This window comes from Crocodylus siamensis, chromosome 4, assembly GCF_052110815.1.
Source record: "Crocodylus siamensis isolate JL-2025a chromosome 4, ASM5211081v1, whole genome shotgun sequence".
In the NCBI taxonomy this organism is placed as follows: Eukaryota; Metazoa; Chordata; order Crocodylia; family Crocodylidae; genus Crocodylus; species Crocodylus siamensis.
The window spans coordinates 48,056,618-48,081,012 of NC_143398.1; the positions used below are offsets into that span (position 1 = coordinate 48,056,618).

Consider the following 24,395-nt stretch of genomic DNA (forward strand, 5'->3'; position numbering starts at 1 on the left):
TTCCTATATTCTAATGCCTTATCATGTCTAGACTTGCATTTCTTTTTTGTCCCAGTGGCCAAGTTTCAGGTGTGCATGCATTTCACCTTCCTCCAGATTCTTGTCTCTCTTCTGTGTGTAATGGGCAAATGTTTGGTGGTGTCAGCAAAATATTCCCTTCTACCACTACATTTTGGCTGTTGGCAGATGTACAAAACAACAAAACAAGATGCACTTTACCAGAAGCAGCAGTGGGTTAGTTCAATCCAGCTCCGCAGCATCTGTTTAGACCTGGTGCTTCAGCAAGGCTTTTTGGTGCACTTTATCTAAAGTGGATTCAATCAGCTATTAGATAAAAGTACAGAAAAAGCTCCACTAAGCACCAGAGCTATACAAATGTTGGATGAGCTGGGTCCAACTTAACCCAGTGCCTCTTCTGGGCACGTGCTTGGCTCAGCGCAAGGGTATACAGAGTTTAAAATGCCTTTTTCTTTTTCTTCAGTCTGTAAACAGCGTTTATGACCAACACGTGTAGCTTATTTCCAAGTGAAAGGTTTGCTCTTAGGAAACGACCTGTCTTTCCTTTGCAGTTCTAGAAGTCTTGTCAGTCATAGCACACTTGTGACCTTCGCATAAACTTTTTATTTTTTTTAATTCTAATTTTTTAATCCTTTACTCCTTTTAATACCACTGACCATAGTAATGCTACTACTGTATGTACCAAAGTGTGTGTGTCTCAGTAGCATAACTGAGGGCTGGGATGCGACTGAGGAAGCAGCCCTAGGCACTACCTTTGTGGGAGGATGCACAATAGCTGACTGCAGCACTGGCTGATCACACAGTTGTGATGGGCATGGCACTGACCCAGGAGCAGAGCTACGATTGCTACACTTCTGGTCTTGACATTAAATACTGTCCTGAGCAGCTATTAGACTTCCTGTGGGAGTACGTGTTTATCAATAAACAGCTAACCATATACTTTTCTCTTTCCTCTTGCTCTCTCTCTCTCAGCATTTAACTTTCAATTCAGATTAAGACAGCAATATGGTGGTCATTCAATGCAACTGACCTCACTTCCCAGGTAAACTGCACAGACTTATGATGAGGAACTCTGCAAGAGGTTCTTTAAACTGGAATATTAGGCCTGTTGAAAATGCTTCGAAGTCTAGTTGCTTATGGTTCTATGGAAGTGTCTGCTAGTTTACCTACTTAACAGAAATATGAACATTAATTACTAACAGTGAGGCAATTTCAGGGTGGGGAGGGTTAATGAAAAAGTCCATTGCTACTCAGCACCCACCCAAAAATCTTGGCGCTTCCTCCTTACCACATATCACAACTGGTCACCAAGCCTGGCTATCCTTGCTTTTGCTGGGTCAGTACATGGTGGTCCTGGCTTTTCAGATACAGGCTTCTACTCCAGAGCACTTTGATATACCAGCTATTTAAATACCCCATGGTTCCAGAGCTATGTCAATGAGGCCATTGCAGCCACTACACTATGCTTCAAGACACCGATTCAACTATCTTTTTATTGTTTTTTCATGCAGACTTGAAAGGCAGGCCTCACTTCTCCTGTAGCATCTCTAGCCAATGTGAATGACAAGCATGAGCATTTTCAAATAAAGATATGGTTTGCTCCCTTATTTCTTTAAAGCCCCAACATAAAATTAGTCCATATCTGAGTTAGATATGCGGGAAAGAAATGAAAAGCACTGACTATTAGGTTAAACATCTCATTCTTTTTTTAGTTACCTTCTTTCAATACTGCAAACCTGTTTTAAAGAGGAATCAGGTAAATTAAGTCCCTTTTTTGTGCTGTACATTGGAATTTTAGCTTTCTAGTTTCAGGGGCTACTAGAAGTCGCTTTGTAAAAAAGGTACTTTAGCGGGTTATGGTCATTTTCTATTTGAACAGCTTCAGCTCTTGAATAAAATGGGTGACCTTTACCCATGTGACAGTTGTCACAGGATATCTTTTTTCATTTTGGGCACATCTTCATTCCACTGGTGATTACAACCTTGACATCACATTTACTAATTGCATGAGTAATGGTCCAAATCTCATCTCACTGGTATAGCACATGGCATGGCTGCTCTCTTAGTTCCCATAATTATTTTAGATGGATTGATTGGTCACCAGATCCTTGATGACTGCATCATGCTGTGGTAACCATGTCCATACTGCAGCTTTGTCTAGTAGTCGTCACTTCCATTCCGAAGACCAGCAGCTGCAGTGTGTGGAGGTGACAGCAACTTCTGGCTGCCCTGTGTCATTGGCACAGTTGTGCAGCTGAAGCAGGAGCTGCTACTCCCTATCCCTCCTATGTCAACACCTGGGGCTCCTGCCCCAGATGCCCTATCTTATACTACTGCCCAAGATGCGTTAAATAATTTTCAATTTACAAGTCTTAATACACTTTAATGTAGGTATTTATTATCATGTTTTTACCTTTTTAGGTTGACTTGTAGCCCTCTGCAGGACAAGCAGCAGCCTGCATATAACACTGTAATCGATTGCAATTTCAGCTTGTTTTAATTTGGAGCCAGAGAAATGAATCTAGTTAATAGGCAAGGGAGATTTTGTCCCCATTTTTACCATGTCATCTTTCTGCCTGTAAAGCAGAATGACAGACTGTATCATGCTGGTACCTGCAAGTTCTGTCGGTAAGTCTTTCTCCTTTTATGGATACTTTGCTTCAGAGATGATACCAAACAGTATTCAACCAACTCTCTCTAGCTGTGGGTGTCCAGAATTTGGTGAAGTACTTGATTTCCTTATTTCACAGTACCTGTTGGTATACTCTTTAGAATCAAGTACTAAAAATATTTTTGTTTTTGCCATGTCAGAAAAATATATCATCCACTGCTGTTATGCAATACTGAGCTTTTCCAGTACTCCATTTATATTGCTTGTGACTATACAAACACAACTTGCCTGGTTTCTTCAATGGCTACCATGCAGTTCATACAATTTGATTGCCATGCCTTTGGCAAGGATACTTTTTTCCCTTATTTGCTTTATTAATCCCCTTATAGTTTCTATAGACACTCTACGAGCAGGCACTGGACAAGTTGAATTGCTTTATCTATTTCCAGTGGCAATATAGCTGAAAGACAGCCTGCTCCTTCAAAACTGAAGTTATTTTAGCAGGTTTGATACAGAAGTGCCACAGTAAATTAATTAAATGCCTTTTTATTTAGTTTGTGTGGTTACAATAGGAATAATGTATCCAAAGGTTAGTGTTTTTGGCTTATGTATGGTTTTCCTTGCAATTTGTCTTACTGTTGCTTTTATTGCTCAAAAAGTTTTAGGCAATGTATTTTGCTTATTATTTATGCTATCCAGCAAGTACTGAAATCATACCATCATATACTTTTAAGTTAGCCTTGGCTACCGACAGCTCCTGTGGTCTTAATGTGCGGTGCAAAACAAACCACCAGGTTGTTATTGGCATTCAAGTCCAATTAATATATTGCTGCTTTATCTTTGCAGCTGATGCCAGTCTGTGCTGTAAGAGAACCTAAACACTTATAAATACCAGAGATGTATAAAGATGTCACTCTCAAGTCACCATGTAGTTCCTCAGTGTGGCTGGGACTAATGGCAGCTTTACCACTCAGGGGCAGCAACCCTACAGCAGTTACATTTGTTATTGTCTGTCCCTCATGCCCCTAATTACATGAAATCCTGAAAATTTAAAAATTGATAAAAATCAAAATTAACGCTTAGAAACAAACAAACAAACAAACAAACATCAATATTATCCATCAAAATTCCTTAAGAGGCTTTGTTGGATGATTTCTCACCAGGCTTACTGTGTCTGACAACTTCCATAAGCCACCTTATATGGCCAGCAACAGATTTTTATTTACATTGTATTTGAGAATGTGCTTTCCATAAGCTTTGGTATATTCTTTGGATTTTCATAGATTTCATAAACATTAGGGCTGGAAGGGACCTCGGGAGATCATTGAGTCCAGCCCCCTGCCCAAAGGGCAGGAAGTCAGCTGGGGTCATAGGATCCCAGCAAGATAAGCATCCAATTTACTCTTGAAGGTGTTCAATGTAGGTGCTTGAACCACCTCTGCTGGCAGACTGTTCCAGACCTTGGGGGCTCGGACAGTAAAGAAATTCTTCCTTGTGTCCAGCCTGAAACGGTCTTGCAGGAGTTTGTGACCATTCGACCTCGTCATCCCTTGGGGCGCTCTGGTGAACAAACGTTCCCCCAGATCCTGGTGGTCACAACCCTCTGGGTCCGACCACGGAGCAGTTTCCCAGCCAGCGGATCGTGGTGGAGCCAAGGCCACAACTGGCCAGTTTTGCCAGAGGTGATCATGGGATACCAGATCAAAAGCTTTTTTGAAGTCAAGACATATGACATCAATCTCTTTTCCCTTGTCTAGGTGATAGGTCACCTGGTCATAGAAGGAAATGAGATTGGTCAAACAAGACCTACCCGCAACAAACCCGTGCTGGCTATCCCTTAGGATGTCAGCTTGGGCCAGTCCCTCAAGGATGGCCTTCTTAATAAACTTTTCTAAGATCTTCCCCAGGATAGAAGTCAGGCTAATGGGCCTGTAGTTAGCCGGATCCACTCTCCTCCCTTTCTTGAAGATCGGCACCACATTGGCCTTCTTCCAGTCTTCGGGCACTACACCAGAGTGCCAGGAGTTTTCAAAGATCCGTGCCAGGGGCTGGGCTATGACGCTCGCCAGCTCCTTGAGTACCCTGGGGTGCAGATTGTCAGGGCCGGCTGACTTGAAGGTATCCAGCTTCTCAAGATGTTCCTTCACGAGGTCAGCATTTATGGAGGGTAGGGGATCCCCATCACCCGGATCTCCCTGTCCCATAGCAGGCATAGGCGTCCCATGGGACTGATGAAAGACTGACGCAAAGTACCTATTTAATAGGTTGGCTTTTTCCTGGCCGTCAGTTGTCAGTTGCCCCATCTGGTTTAGCAGGGATCCAACATTGCCCTTGCTTTTCCTCCAGCTCCCCACATATCTGAAAAAGGACTTTTTGTTGTCCTTGATGCTTGAAGCTAGTTGGAGTTCAGTTGCAGCCTTGGCTTTCCTGGTTTGCTCCCTGCAGGACCGGACCAGCGCAGAATAATCCTCCTTGGAGGTGAATCCCGTCCTCCATCCTTTGTAGGCTTTCTTTTTTAGCCGCAGGAGGTCCGCTAGGTCCCTGGAGAGCCAGGGGGGCTGCTGTGCCTTCTTGCTGCCTTTCCTCTGTGTTGGAATAGATTTAGCTTGTGCATTGAGGATCGCTTCCTTGAGAAGCAACCACTCTTCTTGAACTCCCATCTCCCTGGGGTCATGGTCCCTGAGGGCCTGACCAACAAGCCTCTTGAGCTTGTCAAAGTCGGCTTTTCTGAAGTCAAGGACTTCTGTGTTGCTTGTGTTTCATACTTTCCCTGTGTCTTCCGTTTCATTTACTGCATGTACGTTTTAACAAATTAGAAAGGCTCATTTTTAGTTCCTTTATGTTACTTTCTATTACTAGAAACTGTCATATTTTAAAAGATGAACTGATTCAGCAGTCACAATAGTCAGCCGTTTTGTGCAGTTAGGCAGCAAACTGACTTGTATTTTTAAAATGCAATCAAGAATCTGAAGAAATGGCATTTTTCACATGGCCTTTTTTTGTGAGTTGCGAATACTGCTAGGAGTTTACATGCACACTCCTAATCTGCTGCTGACAGATTCTGAGGCTCGTGGAACACAAGGTGGCCTTTGTCCAAGACACTTAACAGTGGGGTTGACACTACTGTTTCCCTTTTACAATCTCACAGTTTTTCCATATCCAACTGTTAAAATATTGCCTGTTTTTTGTCCACCTGCTCAAGGACAGAATTTTTTGCATGCTATCTCCCCCACCTCTTCCACTTTCAATATTGTTATCTTCTGATTTCACCAAGGACCTGACTCACTTTTGATACCCTGCTCACTGTTCAAGCAAAAAAGAACAAATGTCAGGAAAGAACAACTTTTAGGTTTTATTCCATTCTACGAACTGTTCCCCTATCAAGCATTTGCTGAGAGTGGAGGTCTTCAAGTTCCTAGATAACCTTGTATATGTAAGCAGACTATTATTTACAGTATGTTACACCTTACAAACAGGGTACAACATGTCTGTGAGGTCAGTGTTGTACTGTACTAGAACACAGAGGTTTAAGTGACTTACCCAAGACTACACAGAACTAGTGGCAGCCACAGGATTTCCATTAAAAATTGGTGATTCCATAACAGTTGGTTAGTGTTAAATGCTTTTTATGAGTTACTTTCCCACCAACCCATTAACATGTTATAGCATATCAATTTTTTAGGCTAAGTCTTGAGATTCATTTAGGACTCCTTCTCCCCCCATCTTCAAGTGGTGGGAAATGGCTTAGTGGGTGACGTGACCTCTTCATTTTCTTCTTTTATCCACTCCATTCCATACCGTGGAGCAAAGCAGTAGTGGGAGTTGGAGCGGGTGGAGGAGGAGTGGAGGGCATGACTGCAAACCAGGTTTTAGAGGTCCCTGGAAGGTGTCATTTAGATAACATTTAGATGCAGAAAGATGTCATTTATGAAATCTCTTATTGCTTGTTTTTCTATTAACTAGAGCTTCCTCTCCTATCTACACTTAACACGCAACATGCTAAAAGGTTCAAAAAGCTCTTTAGCACTTCACTTTCGTGCCTACCTCAGAGGCTACCAGAAATTTGGCTCTGATCTTAAGGTAACTTATTATACAGTTACAATATAGCAATACTAAAGTGGCATATAGTTATGTAATTTTAATGCTATCAAACTGTACCATGGACTTCAGATACAATTATTATTTGCAGTGTACATCAGTGCAGAGATGATTCTTATTTCCCACTTTGGCCTGCTTCAAGTTCAGAAGATCAAGACTGCAAGCATCTCACTCCTATTTTCAAAATACTGGTTTCCAATAGTGCTTTCCATGACTTTAGCAGCCAGAAGAGAAGTAACTAGTAACTTGTGACATTCACATTGCATTACAAATTCTTCAAATTGCATTTTAAAGAGATGTATCAGGACAGTCCATGGTGCTTTCATTTGTGACTTCAGAGCTTACGCTTCCATCTAGTGGAAAAGTATGCAATCATATTATAGCACATTACCAGAAGGAAAGGCTGGTTAGTGCACAAATTTCTTTTTCCCTGCAAAATTCTATAGGGAAGTTTTGCTGTCTGTAAGAACTTGTACTGCAGTGTATTAGCTCTGCTAATGTGGAGTGCAGGAACCATACTTCACACCAGGCTGCCCCACTTATTTGGCCCTGCAGACTGGAACCAAAATGTGGGGCTTTTTGCATGCCAGACAACCCATCTCTGGTGGCAGAGCAGCAGCTGGAGTAGCTGACAAAAGAACTGAAGGGGTGAATGCCACTGCCACTGGCCCGCTTTTCCTTTGCCAGTCTGACTTGCAAGTAGTGATCAAAGACCCCAAATTGAGTAGCAGCAGCACTCATCCCCTCACTTCCAGACCTGTGCCAATGCAGCCATCACACAAAACCCAAAATGTCACAGTTTAATCCCTCGTGGGCTCCTTATTGGATACCATTGCTTCAGTCAGTTCATTTCTTGCTTTATTTTAATAAGACTATATGGAACCTTATTCTCAATTAATTTACTTATTTGTTATAGTTGTCACAAACTTAAAATTCTTGGGAGACTGCCTGAACAAAGGGTGTAAATTGTTTATTCCTCATCTGAGCAGGATCTGACAATGTAAATCATCCTGTAAGCATGCCCTTAGCTTCCACCCCAGCTTCATCAGTTCTGCAGTGGGCAGAAGACAGAGGGCATTAGCCTGACCTTTTTATAGGACTGACTGGGGAGAGGGGGAAGCCAGCAGTGAGGACAGTTGTAAAGTTTCATAATTATTGCATTATGATTGAACTCCACACTACTTGTAGCTATCAACAAAGACCAAGTACATATGTCAAGTACAGAGACATAGTTTTTCCTCCCCTCCAGTCCTTGTCCCAGCCTGGTTCACATTCTCAGTTGTATTTCTATTACTGTTTATAATTTGTAGTGCTTCTGCTGCTGCAGAATATAACACCTTTTGTTTCCACCTTCTAAACCATCTTGAAGCTTGGACAAAGAGAGATAATTATATTTTCTAGCCTTGGACTTCAAAACAACACAGAGCAAGTGCCTGGCACCAGCTAGCTAATGTGCGTTTCATAAGGCACCAGATGCTTTCAGTCTTGTTCTCTAGATAGAAATTCTGAGATCTCTGAACCCAAATGCAGGAGAATACCCATTGCATCTTCGAAGTGCATCAGTCTTTTCAGGTCGGACAGTAAAAGGGCAAGACAAACTCGATTCATTGAAAAGTAGATTCAGTTCCATCCAGTAGATGGCATTGCTAGACTTGTGTCAAACAGAGTAAGTACACACACAGCAGACAAGCATGCAGAATGATTAGGTTTAGAGATCTACTTCATGACTTCCAGGCACAGCAGCAGAATTTTTTAACTACTATCTCCACCCTTCCGCTAAGGCCCACCTAATAAATGAATATACAATTAGGCTGATCAGTAAATTCAAAGGTAAGGTTTTGTTCATTTGTGTGACAAACTGATTGCCATTTAAATTACAAGGTTTTATTTCCAGCTAGTATGGCTAGAAGAACAGATTCAGATGTCTCTGTGTCACATAGGTCTTCATTTTCTATATCAGAACAAAGGACACCCCTTCCATTTATACAGCGCTAGACATTATAGACTACCTGCCTTCTAAGAGTCTTAATGGCCTATCCAGACCCAAATGATCATCTCTTACATAAAAAATGGATTCTTACTTTCATTCCAAAAGTGACAATCTTGAGGGATTTTTTTTTTAAATTGGCCAGCATGTTTGTGTGCTTTCCCCCCACCATGTTGTTTCTAGTGCCTCATAAAATAGAAGACTAAAATCAGTAAATGTTGATTTCACCTCTCACACAGACAGATGAAAAAAAATATTTCCAACACTAACAATCAAAATTTATAGAAAGGGAATGCAAGAAAGTGATGGCTGATGGAGTGTGTGATGAGTGATGAACTGTGCTGACTATAGTTTGGACTGCAACTCCCAGAAACCCCAGGGGACTGAGAACAGAAGAAGACATTGATGAGACATTGTCCGAGACATTGCGGAGAGGATCCTGCAGCTCCTCCGGCCCACAGACCACTACCCCATGCTCCTTATTCACGTGGGCACCAAAGACACTGCTTGGAGCACCCCCAGCCAGGTCATGAGGCGCTACAGGGAGTTGGGAGTGGGGCTTAGGGGTCTGGCAGCTCAGGTGGTGTTTTCGTCGATCCTCCCAGTCTCGGGCTATGGACTGAGGAGGGAGAGGAGGATCCATGCAGTGAACCAAAGACTGCAGAGCCGGTGTCATCGGGAAGGCTTTGGCTTCCATGAGCACAGCCCGCTCTTTGGCGAGAGAGGCAGCGAGCTGCTGGGAAGAGATGGCCTCCACCTCTCTCCCCGGGGGAGGAGGCTCTTCTCAGCCAGGCTGGCTGACCTGCTCCACCGGGCTTTAAACTAAGCCTGCTGGGGGATGGGGGGACTACTGCCACTGCTGGCCCGCTGAGCAACCCTTGCAAAGCCAGCAGACCAAGGCACTTAAGGGAGCCCACCCCTGCTCCAGCCCTGGCACAATCTGTGGGCAAGGCAAGAGCCCCTAAGGGCACACTTGCCTGCCTGTACACTAATGCCAGGAGCCTGGGCAACAAGCAGGAGGAGCTCATCCTTCTGCTCAGTGCAAAGAATTATGACATCATTGGGATAACGGAGACCTGGTGGGACTCCACCCATGACTGGACCACGGGTATAGAGGACTATACCCTGTACAGGAGGGATCGTGTTGACAAAAGGGGCGGGGGTGTAGCTCTCTATGTGAAGGAAAGCTACATGTCCCTGCAAGCTGATGTTGGCGACCGGCATGGACAGCTAGAGACCCTCTGGGTAAAAATTTGTGGGAAAAACGGCACAGGGGACACAACGGTGGGAGTCTACTACAGACCTCCCACTCAAAGTCCTGAGCTTGACCAGGAGTTCGCCCGGGAACTGACTGAGGCCGCTTGCTCCAGGACCTTGGTTGTCATGGGTGACTTCAATTACCTGGACATCTCCTGGGAAGATCACTCAGCAAAATCTGAGCGGTCGCGAAGCTTTCTCTAGTGCGTGGATGACCTCTACCTGACTCAAGAAGTCTATGGGCCAACGAGAAGCAAAGCGCTGCTCGACCTGGTACTGGCTACGGAGGACGACCTAATCAGCCACCTAGTGATCGATGAGAAGCTAGGTGACAGCAACCACGAGCTGATCATCTTCACCATCCGCCGTAAAGCTGGCAAGTCAGTCAGCAACACAGAAGTCCTTGACTTCAGAAAAGCCGACTTTGACAAGCTCAAGAGGCTTGTCGGTCAGGCCCTCAGGGACCATGACCCCAGGGAGATGGGAGTTCAAGAAGAGTGGTTGCTTCTCAAGGAAGCGATCCTCAATGCACAAGCTAAATCTATTCCAACACGGAGGAAAGGCAGCAAGAAGGCACAGCAGCCCCCCTGGCTCTCCAGGGACCTAGTGGACCTCCTGTGGCTTAAAAGAAAGCCTACAAAGGATGGAGGACGGGATTCACCTCCAAGGAGGATTATTCTGCGCTGGTCCAGTCCTACAGGGAGCAAACCAGGAAAGCCCAGGCTGCAGCTGAACTCCAACTAGCTTCAAGCATCAAGGACAACAAAAAGTCCTTTTTCAGATATGTGGGGAGCCGGAGGAAAAGCAAGGGCAATGTTGGATCCCTGCTAAACCAGATGGGGCAACTGACAACTGACGGCCAGGAAAAAGCCAACCTATTAAATAGGTACTTTGCGTCAGTCTTTCATCAGTCCCATGGGATGCCCATGCCTGCTATGGGACAGGGAGATCTGGGTGATGGGGATCCCCTACCCTCCATAAATGCTGACCTCATGAAGGAACACATTGAGAAGCTGGATACCTTCAAGTCAGCCGGCCCTGACAATCTGCACCCCAGGGTACTCAAAGAGCTGGCAAGCGTCATAGCCCAGCCCCTGGCACGGATCTTTGAAAACTCCTGGCACTCTGGTATAGTGCCCAAAGACTGGAAGAAGGCCAATGTGGTGCCGATCTTCAAGAAAGGGAGGAGAGTGGATCCGGCTAACTACAGGCCCATTAGCCTGACTTCTATCCTGGGGAAGATCTTAGAAAAGTTTATTAAGGAGGCCATCCTTGAGGGACTGGCCCAGGCTAACATTCTAAGGGATAGCCAGCACGGGTTTGTTGCGGGTAGGTCTTGTTTGACCAATCTCTTTTTCTTCTATGACCAGGTGACCTATCACCTGGACAAGGGAGAAGAGATTGATGTCATATATCTTGACTTCAAAAAAGCCTTTGATCTGGTATCCCATGATCACCTCTTGGCCAAACTGCCCGGTTGTGGCCTTGGCTCCACCACGATCCGCTGGCTGGGAAACTGCTCCGTGGTCGGACCCGGAGGGTTGTAATCGATGGCAGTCACTCATCGTGGTGCCCTGTGAACAGTGGGGTCCCTCAAGGCTCTGTCCTGGGACCCATCCTGTTCAACATGTTCATTAATGATGTGGACATTGGAGTCAGGAGTGGACTGGCCAAGTTTGCCGATGACACCAAACTTTGGGGCAAAGCATCCATGCCACAAGATAGGCGGGTGATCCAGGCTGACCTGGACAAGCTCAGCAAATGGGCAGATGAGAACCTGATGGTGTTTAACACCGAAAAATGCAAGGTTCCCCACCTTGGGAGGAAAAACCTGCAGCATCCTTATAGGCTCGGCAGTGCTACGTTGGATAGCACTACAGAAGAAAGAGACTTGGGGGTCATCATTGACCACAAGATGAACATGAGCCTCCAATGCGATGCTGCGGCTAGTAAAGTGACCGAAACGCTGGCTTGCATCCATAGATGCTTCTCGAGCAAATCCCGGGACGTCATTCTCCCCTTGTACTCGGCCTTGGTGAGGCCGGAGCTGGAGTACTGCGTCCAGTTTTGGGCTCCGCAATTCAAAAAGGATGTGGAGAAGCTTGAGAGAGTCCAGAGGAGAGCCACGTGCATGATCAGAGGTCAGGAAAACAGATGTTATGACGACAGGCTGAGAGTCATGAGGCTCTTTAGCCTGGAAAAGCGCAGGCTCAGGGGTGATCTGATGGCCACCTATAAGTTTATCAGGGGTGACCACCAGGATCTGGGGGAACGTTTGTTCACCAGAGCGCCCCAAGGGATGACGAGGTGGAACGGTCACAAACTCCTGCAAGACCATTTCAGGCTGGACATAAGGAAGAATTTCTTTACTGTCCGAGCCCCCAAGGTCTGGAACAGTCTGCCAGCGGAGGTGGTTCAAGCACCTACATTGAACACCTTCAAGAGTAAACTGGATGCTTATCTTGCTGGGATCCTATGATCTCAGCTGACTTCCTGCCCTTTGGGCAGGGGGCTGGACTCGATGATCTCCCGAGGTCCCTTCAAGCCCTAATGTCTATGAAATCTATGAAGTGAACAAAGTTGATGAGGGAGCTACAGGCGAGCAGAGCCAGGACCGATGGCAGCTCTGCCACTCAGCTGATGGCAATCTACAGTAGTTTCTAATCCACCTGTTGTTTACTCTTTTACACCTTGCTTATAAGGTGTTCAGGAGACTGCTGTGTACAGGCAACCCCCGCTTAGCACTCTTAATTTATTCCTGAAAAACTGAGCGTTAGGTGAAACGAGCGTTAAGTGAAACCGGAAGTATTTGATGACCCAAGATGGCAACCATGAGTGTTATAATGGAACTCGCTGAGTGCTAAAAGTGAAATCAGGTATCCATTTCAAATGAGTGTTATAGCGAAAGAGCGCTAACTGGAACAGCGTTAAGCAGGGGTTGCCTCTATCTACAGAAAACTTAGTACAACAGACCCTGACATTATGTTCTAGCATAATACAAATACTAGATTGCTGTGGCTTGTACAGGTCTTACAATCTAACCCTTGTACAAGGAGACAACAAAGGGAATCTGATAGCAAAAGAACACTGAGGTTTACTGTTGTGCCAGGTTCGAACTTTATTTCTTTGTTTTCATTTAAACCAAAAATGATCTCTCCCCCTACCCCTTGCTTCCCTCTCTGCTGTAGTAAGGTCCAGCACTCATAACACCCCTAGAAACCGGTCAAATTATTACAGGTACCCATAGACTTAGTTCATGCAGAATTAAGACGCTGTTCCTCTGGGAAACCCCTGCAAGTTTTAGCAGAGGTACTTCATAAAACACAATTTTTAAGCAGCATTTTATATAAATACAAAATTATACAAGCTATTAGACCAAAACAAAAGGCTCATGATTTACTATACAAAATTCTGGGCCCCAACAGAATCAGTGTTTCAAGCCATGGTGACCACACAGCTCAGCATGTGTGTTCTTCAGCTAGTCCCCCAAAGGATCCATATGATAACGAGAGAGAGAAAGAGAGAGAGAACTAGGTGCTCTTGTCAGGAGTCCTGGGATCCTCCAAAAGTTCATATGAGATGCGACTCAGGGCAACCTGGTCCAGCTCCACCTTGCAGAGGGCGGGGCCATACTAATCATATACAAGAGGCAGAGGGATTCTGGATGAACTGTCAAGAGCCCTGTTTGATGATGTCTGCCAGACATTTAAGGCTAGGATGAAATAGGAATTATTGGAAATGGGAAAGAGAGCTCAACTGTGTAAATGAAGAGGAAGTCCAAACATATTCAACGTAGCAGCAGCTCACAACAACTTGAAAAAGAGTTAGCACCAAGGGGGGCTGCCTGCAAATGGGCACTAGTATTTATTTTATTCAGATAAGCTGCATTAAGCTATCCTTGTGGTAGGTTCCCATCAGTATGTTTACCTCGTATGGACCACGTGTTTTATAGTGATGCTCAGTATGCATTTTATCCAGTGTGTTTAATCAATTTCATATTTGGTTTCTATTACTAAGCACATGCTGCTTTTGGCAACAGTTTACTGATAAACAATGTATTTAATGAGTTTTTCTTGTATGAAATTATAAGATGAGGGGCTTCCCCCCATGCTGACTGGGGAAAAGCTTCATTTTGTACTTAAGGAAGTTGGGGGAAGGAGTATACATAAAATTACTACATAATTGTGGCCTATAAGCTTAGCCCTGATCCTGAAAGACACATACTTAAAATTTACAACCAACACCCCCCCAATATTTAATTTTTAAAATAAAGTGGATAGTCTTAAGGGTCTGGGACTATTCTCAGATTTTAAGGTTAGGTTAGCAGTCCTTACCTCCAGAAGTGTAGTTCAAATCCTTCACATTTATCCTTGCATTTCAAGCATGGAGCACCAAATCCTTGTTCATGGCCTAAGCCCATCTGTTTAAAAGTAAAAAGAAAGTTATTATCCAGTCTATAAAATTTACATGTTACATCACCATCATTTTCCCCTTGTAATATCTGATGTTGAAGGCACTAATCAACAAATAAAAGTCTGGATGAATTGAAAACAGTAAAATTTGAGTCACAGAATCAAGAATGCAATCAGTACAAGTAAGAAGAAATCGTAAGTGTTATTTAGTAGATTTCTAGACTGTAGATGTGTGCAATTTAAGTTATTTATAGTAAATGATGCAAGCTACAAGCAGGAACCGAATCAAACGTGCGTTAATCTGCATGTTTAATACTCAGGGAGTATGTTTACATGAGACATTTACTGTGCAGTTGACTAATTAACTGTGCAGTAGGTCTGTGTGAAGCGACTAGTATTCACTTTGGATTCAGCTGATTCGGGGGACAGCAATTCAATTCAGTGATTCAAATCACTTTCCCAAACTGATTCTGCTAAATTCGATTTGGAGATTCAGCCACTACTGAATCTCCAAATTGAACAGGCCCCATCTCCTGCCCACTCTCCCAGCCCTGTCAATGGCTGCCCCACCCAGCACCAAAAAGAGCCCTGCACTCACCAGCTCCTGCCAGGCAGGGGGCTGATCCCCACTGCCCCTCGCTGTATGGGGGGGCAGGGTTTGCCACAAGCCCCCCAGAGGCCCCAACAGCTACTGTAGCAGCCAGTGAGTGCGGGGCTTTTTTTTAAGCATTGGGACACTGGGACTAGATGGGGGTCAGGGGCATTCAGGGGGCTGGGGGAGTAGACAGAGGATGGGGCCTGGTGAAGGTCCCCTCATGGTCCCCTCCCCCTGCGCCGTACTTACCAGCATGGAGTCTGAGTCCAGCTCCCTGTAGTGGCGAGCAGGGACTGTCTGAATCTCCCCAAATACATTAGGAGGCTTTGGATTGATTTGGACCTTTTTTTTAAAAAATTGGTCTCCCGATTCGATTCGGATGACAAATCTCCTCTGAACTGAATCAGCAACTGAAGCTTTGCATAGCCCTACCGCACAGTAAACATCTCAGCACCTACACATGCACCCTTAGTAGCATGTGTGAAGTTAATGAAAAACTTCTGCAGCAGAATAGGACTTACAAATAAGCCCTAACCTGCTGCAGAGGTTTTTTAATGTGGAGCAGCACATGTGCAGACACTGCCCTGGCTGCCTGGGGCACAGGGTGCTTCCACGTGGGGCTAGCTGGCAGGCAGCTTGTGCCCCAGTCAGCCACTCCACAGCAGGGGGAGTTCCACTGGAGCAGTCCTGTGACCCCCGAGGTCCCCTGCCAGTTTGTATTGCTCTGACTGGGCTTCATGTGTTATGCCTGAATAAACTCTGGAGCAATATGCTCTGGAGTTTTGCTTTGGGTACACATTCAAATGGTGCACCTGGGAGCAAAAAACCTCCAGAGCTTACAGATGTGCCAGGAATAAAGAAAGATAAATATAAAATTACTGACTAGATAGCTTTTGTCACTGAAGTATTAGAAGCTTGGCTTCCTATTCAGAAGAGTTACTATGAAAGAGGTGACAACATTCACCGTCACTAAAACCAACTCCTCTTTCTAAGAGTCAAGAAAAAGATATATCCAGAAGGGAAGGAGGAATAAATGTTATAGAACAATGGTTTTCAACCTGGTTAGACTCAAGTTACCCCTCAGAAAAATGCCAGCCCTTTCCTTTTACTCTTCCTTTTTTGTTTTTGTTTTTTTGTTTTTTTTTGACTACAGCAAAAAGGAGCAATTTTCTGTTCTAAAGAATTCAGAAAACCCACGAGTCAGAATGTTTTTCACTATCTGAATTCCTAATTGAAATATCTGTGTTTATTTTGTGAATCATGTGTAGATGTTGGCACACCTCATAGTGCTAACATAACCTTAAATAGATCTCATGGCACCTTCGTGGAGAACAACTATTATGGAGAATTTCATACATGGAAAGATTAGAGGGGCTCATTGCTATGTAGTTTAAAATAAGGGAAAAAAACAGGAGATAATGTAAGAAATAGTACAGTAAAAAGCAATTAAGAAATATTTATAACCCACGTGGTTTCAGTGAAATTATTAGGACGAGTGCATTTACAAATTATACAAAAAATAAATGACATATCAGGACAATTCACAACAGAATATTTCAGATTCAAGTAGGATTTAGACAATCCTATAAAGCCAGGTTTTGTCGTTATAATGACAGTGACCATCAAACCTCACACTTTAATAGAAAAACATTAATGCATAACAGAGGGAAGATACTGTTATACTTGGACACAGTGTTCTACAATTGACCAGGCGTACATTTGATATGGGGAATTGAACAGCCATAGCGTAGTCTTCCAGAGAAGCAAAAAACACCGTCTTCCAGAGAAGCATCTGGTATATACCACTGTATCAGATTACAGTAATCACTGGTCAGTTCTGCTATGGTAATTCTTATGCCCCAAACAGTAACGTAAGAGTTTTGTTTAATCATTTTATAGTTGAGTTTAGCCAGCAGTTTTCAATTAATTATTGTTTTATAGCTTATGCTGCAACATGTGTTTTTAAAAGGAGCTGCTCTTTTGTAGTATGACAAATCATACATCTGCACCTGGCTTGTTTCTCTGTCTAGTATAATGCTCATTTAAAAAAAAATTGGCATACAAGTCCTCCAGCACAGAATATACATGATAAACTAAGTGTGCAGAAAAGGACATTCCTAGTATCCCAACAGTCACCTTCTGAACCTGAAACTTTTCATCTGTGCTCTTTACATTTCTTCCATGCATCCAGAAGGAGCATTACACCTTGAATTTCATAGACATTAGGGCTGGAAGGGACCTTGGAAGATCATCGAGTTCAGCCCCCCGCCCAAAGGGCAGGAAGTCAGCTGGGGTCATAGGATCCCAGCAAGATAAGCATCCAATTTGCTCTTGAAGGTGTTCAATGTAGGTGCTTGAACCACCTTTGATGGCAGGCTGTTCCAGACCTTGGGGGCTCGGACAGTAAAGAAATTCTTCCTAATGTCCAGCCTGAAACGATCTCGCAGTAGTTTATGACCGTTTGACCTCATCATCCCCTGGGGCGCTCTGGTGAACAAACATTCCCCCAGATCCTGGTGGTCACCCCAATAAACTTTAATAAATAAATGGATATACTTTGTCCTCTGTACCAGAAGTGATGTTAGGGCACTGAAAGTGGTGTAAATGCATAAGGCTTGCACTGATCAGGGGCCCCTGTTACATTATGGCTTTATTGCCCATGTTAATAGAAGGGGGTCTCAAACCTGGACACTTGCATGCCTGCCCTCTCCACCCCAGAAAAAAAAAGTGAACCTTACTACTTCATGTTTGAATGCCCCATAACTAAACATCCTCCTGCCGAACTCTGGAGCTACTTTCCTACTTCTCCTAAAAATGAAGATTTCAAATATCTCTTTGCTCATTTCAGACCAACTAAGATGCAGTGATGTTTAGGTGCTGGCATACTAGCTTGCTCTGGCAGTTGTCTTTGGTTGGAACTGCTAACCTGAATTCAGTTCTGCAGATGAATAATTTTGTCTCACTCAGCCCAGCTGAGTGTTTCTTATCCGGGCTGCCAATCCCCCGAAGCTACAGGCAACAGGCCTCACCTGCTCCAGCCCTTAAAAGTTAGTCCCAGCCCACAGTATCCTTGTCTAGGAAAAGGTGTAAATTCTTGCTTTTGATCCTACATGCATTTCTTTACTGGTTCTCTCTGGTTTTGACTCCTGGCTCTGACTCCAGGTAGGACCCCTGACATCCCCACATCCAGTTTTCTGCTCTTGAATCTAGTTTGACTTCTGGCTCTGGTGCATGATCCTGATTAACTTTCTGCTTACCTTGTCTTTAGCTCTTGACCCCAGTCTGTCTCAATTTCCACCATGGCTTGCAGTGCCAGTAGCAGACCCCTCCATAGCCTTAGCTCCTAGGAAGCCAGCCTGGACTGGACTGGTGCTTCAGATGTCTAACCACTAAGCCAGACTGCTCATGCCCCAGTCCCCAATACTTATTTACACATTTTTGGAGATCTAGCATTTGTTAGCTGTATGCTAACATTTTTTTTTTAAATGCATTATGCTGGCAGAAATAGCTTTAATATTGTAGGCATGGTGCAAGTTAGAAAAATGCATGATCCTGATTGAAGATTGCTGGGTTTGGGTGGGGGAGATAGGCACCTTTTAAATGTGATGCAAGTCGGGGGCCCTAGTCTGAGTTACATAGGAAAAGGATGGGGTATAGAGGAGGCCTTTCTTAGGATTTCAATAAAAATGCAGATTAACAGTTTAACTGAACTTTAAATAGAACATGTGTCCAGCTTACAAGTCTCATTAAGGTATGTTAATACAGTAAACAAGCCACAAAGTTATAATATGGTTCCATGTACAATGTGGAATAACTTCAGGGCTCACTTGTATTGCTCTTTAAACTGAACATGTGGCCAGTCGGGACCAGTACGTGGCAGACCCTGACATGTAGCTGAGTGTCAGGATTCAGTATGAGGTAGCCCTAAGGTCTGGGATACAGATCTCCCCTATCCAATTGGGCTGGTGGGGCAGAACCAGTCTTTGGATCCTGGACTCCTGCCCAACCCCCAGGAGGCAGGTGGGAGAGAAAGAGAGAAGGGCACAGAGAACCTGACATCCAGGAATGTCTTACTGATCTTGGACTCGCTGCACCTTGGACCTTTAAAAGCCACGTGTGATTCTGACATCCCCAGTGCTTGGGAACTCAAGGAGCCTCTCCCCTGAGGTCCCCATGCATCAGGGATGTTAGAAAAAGTCCCAGTATGAGACGACCCCAGGATTGGGAAGAGGCTTCTTGATCCTGGGGCCCCCATATTCTGAGACCTGTAAAAACCAAGGTGTAATGGCAGGAGGTGCCATACTCTAAGTCAGGGGTTGTCAGCCAGGGGTACACATACCCCTGGGGGTACTTGGGAAGCCCCTAAGGGGTATGCAGCAGCAGCGTGGAGAAGCAGGGACACTTCTGGTTTTGCCACTGTGTGCAGGGGACCTCCCTGTCCTTTCCTTCTCTGCCCCCCCCAGCGCTCAACCGGCCAGGGGACACCCTGCTCCTTGACCGGCTGCCGGGGGTTCAGCAACCAAGAAAGGGTTGAAAACCCCTGCTAAGTAAATGCCTGTTAGTAGCTTTAGTAAACAATTCTTTATAGAATCAAGACATTAGTTGTACCAGTCAACTAATCATCAGGAATTAAATAAAAAGCAAACCAATACCCATTCTGTTAGGTTGAAATCTCCAAACAAATCAATAATATAGGACCCAATGCTAAATCACATCACATGAAGATGCACGTTGACTTTCAGCCATTACTGGAAAAAAACAGAACTCTCATGCAGTGACTAAGCATCCTGTTTTAAACATAGGCTGAAGGGATCCAGTCACTTAAATGGCCAAGTTTATCTCAATAAATTGGGAAGAGACAGACAACGCAGCAGCAGACAGAGGAGGGAGTAGAGGCAAAACGGCAGCCTTTTCAGGAAGCACAAGAGAGGAAACAGCACGCTGACGAGTAGATCAGATAAGGGAAAGGGACTGGAGTGGCACTGGGAGGAGGCTGGAGACAGTACTTGACTAATTTGTGGCACAACTGTCAAAAAAGGTTGATTAGACAACTGACCTTATCAGAAGGGAAGGAACCAAGGGATTCCGAGACTGATAGTTTCACGTGGTTCAAAACAGAAGCTATCTAGAAAATCTACAGACCTTAACAAGGAATGAGATTCTTTCTAGATCTGACTTTATCCCGGCTCTAGGATGGATGAAGTGCTATGTATGGACTAAAGGGCTCAAAATTTATGGGGATAAGGAAGGAGGAAATCCAGGGGCTGTGTGCAAGGAACTGGCATTGGTACAAAGGCCTAGGACCCCAATAGACTCCATTATATTATTATTTTTTTTATATTAGTGGTATGATTGTTCACCCAGCTCTAGGTTTCCCTCACTTTATGCTGCACATGTATTCCTGGAAAACCGCACATAACTTGAATTTGCATAAAGGGAACCCATTTTATAAAGTAACAAATAGGGATATGTTCCAAGACCTCCCCTGTACTGAGCCCCAGACCCATTTCTGTCACTTTTACAAAGACAATTTTGGTAGTCCCCAACAGCAGATAGTAAACACAAGCACAGGGTGCTATCACAATGGGGACGGCACCTACAGAAACACGTGTCACAGACAACAAGCAAGGAGCACAGATCCACATAGGAAACATTATTTTGGTGTGTGTTACTCCCACAATGTACTGCAAAGTAGCTGACTGTAGGCTTCCATGACACTGTTCGCATATGAGCAAATTTACATCACATATAACGAATTTTTGGTATTAAAAAAAAAAGTTACTGAATAAGAGCAAATTCGCACATACAGAACTCACATAAAGCAAGGGAAACCTGTAGGTCTCATGCAAAAGAAGGTGCAGTTCTCAAATTTATGTAGGAGTTTTACATCAAAGACATTTAAGGTTGTTTCATTAAATAAAGATAAAGTCTTATAATGCTGGTGTTCCTGCCTAAATATATTTCAGTTAGCATCTTAAATGCAGTTGCTTGGCAAGTCACTAGCAAAAATGTAGTTACCTAGTAAATAAGCAATGTATTAGTCAACATTTTCTAACACACTATAATGTAAAATAAGTATTTGAAAATATTAAGCTATACAATTGCTTAAGTGTACGTTGTTAAAGCATAGCTTCCTAGGCAGCAGAGCTATACCAACTCAAACACAAAGACTGTTTCAGGGTTGGCAACATTTTCTGGTGGCAGGCTGATTGACCCAGCTTGGGTCTGAGGGGGCTGGCATTAGAACCTGGCTACCACTGCTCCCCATTAAGCACCTGCAATGCCAGTAAAGCCCCTGCTACCCAAAGAGATCAAAACCTTCCCACCCTTGAAATGATCAACCCCCACCCCCCAAATCCACATGCAATGGTTCTATGGGCCAGATGCAGGCCACAAGTAGATCCTGGCTCTATCTGGTCTCGAATCTACATGGATTGATAATTTTATCAAAAAAAGTTGTAGGAACTGTGCCTTCGAGCTTGGCAGCCATCGCTGATTATTTCACACCTGCAGGACAATGAAGTCCCACCCATCCATGGTGCTCTCTCAAGCCTAGAAAAGAGCTCACCAATGTCCAGATGGGCCAGCCTACAGTTCCTAACTATTGGCTGTAGCATCTAATCATGCTCTTCAGCCAGCTTTTCCACAGCAGAATCTGTTTCACTCTTACAAATGAACAACTACCAAAGAACTGTGCTAACTAATTAGCAGGACAGATTTGATCATGCTCTTTGGCCTGCCAGTGGTGGGGGAAGATACCTGGCCCCAGGTTTTTAAAATATGGTGGCCGTTGTGGTGATGGGGAATAGAAAAAGAACAAAAGGGTGTAGAGAACAGCATTGTGGAGGTTCATTCCCCACCACCCAATTTTCTTGTCACAGTATCAGCTCCCCATAATATGTCCTTGCAATGTCTCATTGTGGATTGCATTAGTAAGTGCCACAAGGACCACTGTTAGGTCTATCACTTATGAGTTGTGGTCCACCTGAAAACAAACAAACAAAATTCAGAGGCAATTGCTTGTGGCAAGAACAGCTGGCATCTGGACAAGCTTTCTAGTGTATACTTTTGTGGTTCATTACAATTCACGATCATAAATCAAACAGAACTGTGTAATGCAGACTAAACATTATTTTCACACCTTTCGAAATAGCTAAAGATCCATCAAAAGCATGTTCTCTAAGCTTGGCTGTTAATTCATGAACTCTGAAGTTGGGAGCATGTTATCCAGGAAATATTCCTGCAAGACCGATACAAGTCTGTCTTCAGCACTACAGACTGGTGATGATCACAGAACTAGTTGTTTGTGACTAGTTCAGCAGCTGACCAAACATGGCACAGTTGTTGCACTGGAAGAATCTTCAACTTAACTATTCCATTTTCTTCATTAATTAGTCCCTCTCCTCCCCTTAGAGCATGCTTCAACCCTGGGGAGCAAGGGTTTGTGGTAGACCTATGGCACTGCTGCTTCTGCCAAAAACTTGTCTGCTGTTAGTGCATCCAGAAATAACAAACTGTGCTGAACATATGCCTAAGGAGAGAATGAGGGAGTCTGAAAAAGGATGGAATCAATTTTCCCATAAATGGAATTATGGAATAAATTAGATAGATTGGTCAACTGAAATGCTGCCAGAGGAAGGTTTCTGAATGTCAACTGCTGTTAAAAAAGTGGAGCTCTCCAAAAACATCTGGTGTTTTAAACATACCCAATGCTGATTTAGAGACAGACGGTATGGAAGATATTAAAAGTGATTGAGACAATTTGTTTCTTGCTGCTTTCATGACTGTCCCAGGGGAACGAAGGCAGGGGCACAAGAGACCCACCCCACAATGGGGCTCGGCGGAGACAACCTGACCCTGCAAGGAAAGCCCCAAAGGCAGGGCAAACTTACCTGTTACATGGCCAGAAGACACAAAGGAGCCGTGCCAGGATGAGATGCCTGTGCAGTTCACCAGCCGGCTCCATGAATAAATAAAAGTGGTGCAGGCAGATGACGTCATTACTGAAAGCAGCCCAGCAGAAATAAAAGCCAGAGGCAAAATAGCAACTGGGGAGGCACAGCTGGAAGCAGACGGCAAAGGTGCTCCCCACACCAGGCACAGGCTGTGCCAGCTGACATCAAGGGGTTTGAGGAGAGACTCCTTGGAGGGGTTCACAAACCCCTAAAAGATGAGGACAGCGTCAAGGGACCCTGAGATCCACAGACGCCAGGATCGTGAGTGGGGACAGACTGAGGCCCTACTCCCCTTTTCTTTTCTTTATTAGCTTGTTCTTTAGTTAATAGCCCAGAGGGACCTTGGATGGAGGTCAGGGTCCTGGGGCAGCATTCGAGTTGAGAGCAGATAAGGGGCGCTACAGGCTGTAGTGCAGTTAAGGGAGATACAAAGGAACATTGGAGACAGCCTAGCATCCCGAAGACCCTTGTAACTGGGTAAAAGCATCAAGGGCCCAGCAAATGAAGAGGGTGCAAGAGCCAACATTAGAAGGCAAGCCCAGCAGATCAAATGGCTGTCCTGAAGGCTAGCACATGGCTGGGGTGTAGGGGAGGTGGAGCCCCAAGAATTCCTGCTAGGGAGCATGACTGAGTCGCAGGGGACCACTAAAGAGAAGAACCCCACAACTGGAAGAAACACCTTAGTCATGGCAGGAGAGTTTTGGGGTTTCCTTCAGGAAGAACACGAACCCTCAGAGATCACAGAAGTAAGTGCTGCAGCCAGGCCCAGGTGCACACTCCAAGGCAGCTAGGGAATGCCTCCTCAAGACTAGAGAGGCACAATGATTAACACCCCCTTAAGAGTAAGAGTATTTTAATTGGTCACAGCTAAGTGACCCCCTCCTCCCCTGAAAAAAAACACAACAAAAAACCAAAAACAAACCCCTCCCCCCATGCTTTAAAATCAGCCAGGAAAGGAACTGACATCTTTATATCACAAAGCTTTGGCAAGTGTTTACTGCTACCCTAAAACCACAGTGGCCAAATGTAAGCATTTAATAGTCTGTTCATAAGGATGATATACTATAGCACACACTGCATTTTAACCATAAACCTGAATTATCATGGATTTATAACTAGAGCACAAATGTTTGAGCTAAGCAGAAACTTAAGATAAACGATACCCCTAGTTCCCTGACCCTTTTTATACTAGGTTTGATTTAAAGAAAAATATCAATCCAGCACATTGTGAGATCCTGTCTTAAGTGATTTTTGTATTTTCTAGTAGTGTTATAACTTAGAAACTGATGTCCTTTATTTTCAGAGGGATACAATTAAGAGTGCTGACAGTAAATGCTTTTCCCTAGTGTTTGTCCAGATGTCTCACTATAAAAAGATACCACACACCCTGCATTAAAATGATATAAGTCATATCTCAATGACCAGTCTGTGGCTTAAAATCACTAACAAAGGTGCAAAAAGC

At 44.3% G+C, this 24,395-nt stretch overlaps 1 protein-coding gene across 1 annotated transcript in view; it reads right to left on the reverse strand.

Moving 5' to 3' along the window:
• The window catches only part of TES (testin LIM domain protein), a 50,787-nt gene that overhangs the window by 11,291 nt on the left and 15,101 nt on the right, over positions 1-24,395 (reverse strand). Inside the window, exon 2 of the mRNA XM_090042240.1 lies at positions 14,306-14,391. Coding sequence (XP_089898366.1) covers positions 14,306-14,391 — 86 coding nt within the window. The remainder of the gene's footprint in view (positions 1-14,305; positions 14,392-24,395) is intronic.